The 6,050-nt window shown below is 34.5% G+C and overlaps 1 protein-coding gene across 1 annotated transcript; it reads right to left on the bottom strand.

Moving 5' to 3' along the window:
* Positions 1–2,012: 2,012 nt before the first annotated feature.
* LOC107846838 (F-box/kelch-repeat protein At5g26960) lies at positions 2,013–3,615 on the bottom strand. The gene has a single exon (XM_016691114.2). It carries the CDS (start codon positions 3,498–3,500, stop codon positions 2,316–2,318), a length of 1,185 nt encoding a protein of 394 aa, XP_016546600.2. The 5' UTR covers positions 3,501–3,615; the 3' UTR covers positions 2,013–2,315.
* Between the last annotated feature and the right edge of the window lie 2,435 nt (positions 3,616–6,050).

Raw genomic sequence — 6,050 nt, 5'->3', positions numbered from 1 at the left:
TTTTTTTTTTTAAATATAAAAATAGTATATGTGTGAGAATATTATTTTTTTAAATTATAATTTATTACGTGGCAATAACGTGGCAGTGATGTGACACTGATTTGACAATGACATGGCACGTGTGTAGTGCATTCTCCGTTGTGAGAGTGGGCTTGTGATTTTGAGGTTGAAATTAATTCTCTTGAAAGTTGTTAAGGGAGTTAAATAATTGCTCATTTAGTTTAGAATCTAAAGTAAGTTTTAGCGATAAATTGAGGCGGATTTGATGTACTATGAATTAACATGAGGCATTTTTAATCAAATCCAATAAAGCGAGCTACTTTAGTCTTTTTACGGTTTGTATCAGGTTGTTCGTTAGTGTTTTTGGACAAAATAAAATGATAGATGCCTTTTAGGCTCAACTTGTGAATCGATTTTGCACCAAATCCAATATATCAAGAGCAGTTTTGACTCTTTTTCGTTAATCTTATTATCATTTGATATTTATTCAATTCTCATATGTAGAAGTTTGATACCATCAAAATTATTGGAATTTTCTTACACAAATACACACATGATTTCATTTTATTATAAATTATGAGTTATTTTAATAATAATTTAGTGACTTTTTTTGATAGTTAGACGAAATTGAATCTTTTCTTGCTACAAAAGAAAAAAATTAATAATTATGGAATACAATAAATAAATGTTAAATTAGCATCCATTATGTTACGTGATGGTATTACTTAATACTTGAATAAAGTAGATTACTTAACTAAAGTAATTTACTAGAAAAAATAGAACCTTTAGCATCTTTAATTCCTATCATTGCGGCAACAGAAAATTAATCTATGAGGATTTAGTGAATGATTTGACATTTATAGTATAACATACAATAGTAATGACATATAGAATATAATTTTAAATGTAGAATTTGAAGAAAATATAATGTATGTAAATTTTATTTTTATTTCATTGAGATAAAGAGATTATTCTCGCTAAATCCTCGACTTTAGTAAAATATCTCAATACAGTTTGAAAGAAAATGCATGATTTCTTTTTTTGGTGAATTGACATTGGGATAAAAGAACTTTCTTTCATTAACATTAGTTTTATCGCTTTTTGGTCCAAGTCAAGTTCGTATTCCTTTATTGTGTATGAAATTTATGTACAGGTTTTGTTGGTGTAAATTCAATCATCTAAATATATGATACCATGTTTTAATGCGTTATTTTAATTGCCTAAAGATACCTCAATTATCATGAGATCACTTATACAATCTAATTTATTAAACAAGATTTGTAATCAAATGTGATGATTTACGATCTTGATTAGTAAATGTAATTAAGATGCGAATTCAATTCAATTAGTTAGAAACCTAACACGGGTGAAAGAAAACAAAAAGTAAAAAAAAACATACAACAATGTGAATGGGATCAATTACAAATAATACGTGAATTATGATATAAAATTAGGTAACCGATATACTAAACCAATCTCCATGCGTCTCAAGTTTAAAAGAATTCAACCATAAAAATTTCTATCAAAAATTATTTGCATGGCTTAAATCCATAATCTCGCGATCACATGCACCCAAATTCACCTTTGAATATTGATTTAAAGTCAATTGTCCGCCATTAGCACTCAACACAAATGCATGCCAACCGATGAATAACCCACACAAGTGAGGTTCAAGGATGATGGAGCATATAGAGATTTTATCACTATCTCGTAAAGATAGAAAGATTGTTTTTTTCGAAAAATCCTCAACTCAAGTGCAACAAACAATGCGAGTGTGATCAATTGTAAATAACAAGTGAATTATGATAATCCAACACTCAACACAAACACATGTCGACTGGTGAATAACCCCCACAAGTGAGGTCCAAGGATAATAGAGCTTACGAAGATCTTATTACTATCTCGTGAAGTCAGAGAAACAATTTTTCAAAAAATCCTCGACTCAAGTACAACAATCATAAATAACAAGTGAATTATGCTAACCAACACTTGACAGTCAACACAAACACATGCCAACCAGCGAATATCCCCACAAGTGAGGTTTATTTATTCGGGGATGATAAAATGCACAAAGATTTTATCATTATTTCATTAAGATAGAGCGATTGTTTTTCGAAATATCCTCAACTCATCAAGTGCAACAATCAATGTAAATGTAATCAAATATAAATACAACAATATAACTCAATATATTCGCATATAGTGGACCTATGTTGTTCATACTAGTAGACTGAAAAGTTGAGGCAGAAACTGGCTCGAGATCAAACAATGTGAGTGTGATCAATCACAAATAACAAGTGAATGAATTAAGATAACTAGCACTCAACACAAACACATGCCGACCGGCGAATAACCTCCGGCAAATCAACACCTCTACTCCATTCTCCTACAACACAATCATAAACCAACACTAACCCTTCCTTCATCCCTCTCTCCGGTCTCCCACTCCGCCTTAGCAAATCATCGATACATCCATTTACTTGCACAAGTACCACTTTCTCACCAATTGCTTCACAACTAAATCTCACCGTACTGTCCAACCTAACCTGAGCCGGCAAAGGCGGCGACTTTATCCTGCGCCATTCGCCGAATCCACTGCTCTTTCTCACCCCATTGAACTTCCAGAACGATAATTCCACCGCGTGACTTGACAGAATGTAAATTTCTCCGGCTGCCGTTGCCGCTGCTGCTACAATGCAGCCGCCGCCGGGAACCGATCGGGGTTTCAACCAAACCCCATTTACAGTATCGTATGAATCCATTGAGCTGGGATAACCACGCGCTGATTGATTCCCCGACGCGCTGCCGAGTTTGAGTCCTCCGATTATGTAAAACACTCCGTCGATTGATGCTCCGACGCAGCCGTACCTCTTCCTCGGCGCGTTACACACCACGCGCCATTTTTCACTCTTCGGATCATACTCCTCCACCGCCGTAGCACCTGCACTACCGCCTGCGACGTATATTTTCCCACCAACGACCGCCGCGGCGAACTTCTTCCTCAGGTTAACCGGTCCGTGTAGCTCGACTACTTTACCGGTCCAGGTATCACACCGGAGCATCACCGTCCGACCAATGACATAGATTCTCCGACCAATTGCTAATACCCGAAACCCATTTTCAAAAAACGGGTAATTCAATGATGAAATATTCCACTCATTATCGTTTTCCAGTCTGTAACTAGCGGTCAAGAGTGCACCATCAGAGCACGAGACCACAAAAAGGGTAAAACAAACCAGATGATTCCGGATTCTGAGTAAGTGAAAAATCGGAGAATCAAGAAGATAAGCCCAACGAGAACAGACTAAAGGCAAATGTGGAAGTGAAGAATGAGCGACTCTTGATAAACATTCAAGAAGGAGGTCATCGGGGAGTGAAGAAATGGTGGTAGTGGTGGGTATAGGGGTAGGGTGGTGGGGTGGGGGTTGTTGGGTATTGGGAAAACAAGATTTCATTAGCCATGAAAAGTGACGAGAGTTGCAGCTATTACTATCAGACATTAATGGAAAGAAGAACAAAAAAATGAAACTTTTTTTCAAGATTTGTTGAGAGGTCAGTGTGAGCAATTTGAGGTGAGAAGGGGGAACAGAGCTTTTGTACAAATCAATAGGGGGCCCTTTCTCCTATAACAATTAACATGAATCTATTGTGAAAAAAAATGAAATTTGTTATAAAACAATAAAAAATAAAGAAGAAGAGTAGAGAGAATAGATATAGTGAGTCTTATTTTTTCTATTGAGGGATAAAAGATCATCAGATTGTCAGTACAATGAACAAAATCTCTTTGTTTATTATAGAGAAAATTTACTCCTAATCTGAGTAAAAGACAGATGTTTCAAATCCTAATAGATATCAAAGTAGATCTTGATAGACATTCACTATAATGTAAATACATTTATAACACTCCCTCTTGAATGTCTAATTGGTAGATAATTTGTCTCGTTAAAATCTTATTAGAAAAAACCTAGTAGGAAAAAAAATCTAGTGAAGAAAAAAGAGTATACATCTCTAATAATACGCATTTCGGCTGCCTCATTAAAAACCTTACAAGGGAAACCGAGTGGGACAAAACCTCGTAAGAGAAAAAAAGTACAGCGCGTATTAACTCCCCCTAATGAGAACATCCTTGACCTTTGCATCTCGATCTTGTGCAGCATCTTCTTGAAAGTTGTAATTGGAGAAGATTTGTGAATAAATCAATCACATTGTCAGTTGAACGAATCTGTTGCACATTAATATCATCATTCTTTTGTAGCTCATGTATGTAGAAAAGTTTTGGCAAAATGTGCTTCATTCGATCTCCATTTATGAATCCTCCATTAAGATGTGCTATATATGCTGAATTATCTCTGTATTAAATTGTGGGTAGATTGTCATATTTCACACCATATTTTTCTCGAATGATATGTATCATGGACCTCAACCATACACATTCTCGGCTTGCTTCATGAATAGCTATTATCTCAGCATGATTCGATGAAGTGGCTACATAGACTGCTTTGTATATCTCCAAGATATGGCAGTACCACCACATATGAACACATAGCCTATTTGAGACCGAGCTTTATACGAGTCAGATAAGTACCCATCATCAGCATGACCAATAAGATCGGGCCGCAATCTTTAGAATAAAACAAGCTCATGTGTTTTATCCCATTTTGATGTCTCATAGTAGGAGTAGAAATATACCTTGCTAACAAATTGACTGAAAGGCTATAGGCCTTGTAGTATTTGCAAGGTACATTTGTGAATCAATTGCACTAAGATATGATACTTCATAACCAATCTAATTCGATATATTTCAAATTTCAGCAAATAATCTATTGCTTTGAAAACTCTCCAAGAGTTCCAATGATGTTCAAGCAATAAGCTTATATAATATAAGAATTATAAATAAGTTTTCCAGAAACTTTTATATGCTTCAAGCAGTTTGAATCCTTAAAAGTTTTCAGATAAGTTTTGTCAAGTGACAATATTCAACATTTTATGAGTGAGATCTTCAAGTGCCTGGACTGCAAATCAAATAAGTTTTACGTTTACCAAAATGCATCCTTTCATGTCACTTGATAAATGTTCTACGTCAGCATGCTTAAATAAACGTAAAATTCAAATCCTTGTAATTTTTCACAATATTACATCAATATTGTGTCAAAGATATTGATGATATATCATTGTGTATCGGTTCACAATGCGACATAACATTTTGAGATCTTATCACTTCATTATTTTCAGGCACATGAACCTTACATAAGGTTTCATGAAGTGTTATGTCGTAGGCTCTTCAAGAGTTCATTGCCTTCTTATTATGATTATTTGCTCCTTATTTTTCAAAGACTATTTCATTTGGAACCGATTAGTCTACCATGTTTCATGCATGCATAGAATTTGTCCTTTAGGAACACAAAATAAGAGCACTTGCGCTTAATATGAGATGCTTTCGGCATTTGACTTGAAGTATCTTTTGAATGAGAATCTGATGATAATTCCTAACATACTTTATAGCTGTTTATAATCTCCCCTATGTTAGGAAAGCTAACATACATCCTCCATCTTCTTTGATGGATCCATCTTTGTACATCACGGTATATTCATTAATCGTATACCGCACATTAACTATTAGATGGACAATGTGTGATTCCTGACTTAGAACCACTTTAATGGAAAATTAATCATAATTTATTAGTCTAATGCGTACAAATGCTATTGCAATATATCATATTTTATACCAATACATTAAGTTTTGTTCTCATTAACAATGGTTTAGATATTTATCGAACACATTCAACGCTAAACCATCATCACCAAGATAAATTATCTTGATTACACAATCTGAAAATTATGCTCAATTTATATTGAACAAGTAACTTTATGAATGTCAAACGTAGGTTGACCATGAATGTACATGTGATCATCTTATTGATGCATCTTTTCAACATATCACATGATAGGTGAACGAGCCCTTATTCACCTTTTATAATTTTCAGATTTGAAGGGACCCAATTCCAATATTAGTTGGTCCAACCAACTTGTCATGGGAACAAACGACATAA

The sequence above is a fragment of the Capsicum annuum genome, chromosome 11 (assembly GCF_002878395.1).
Source record: "Capsicum annuum cultivar UCD-10X-F1 chromosome 11, UCD10Xv1.1, whole genome shotgun sequence".
Classification (NCBI taxonomy): domain Eukaryota; kingdom Viridiplantae; phylum Streptophyta; class Magnoliopsida; order Solanales; family Solanaceae; genus Capsicum; species Capsicum annuum.
Note: the sequence above shows the minus strand (reverse complement) of the source record. Positions and strands in the feature narration are given on the sequence as shown.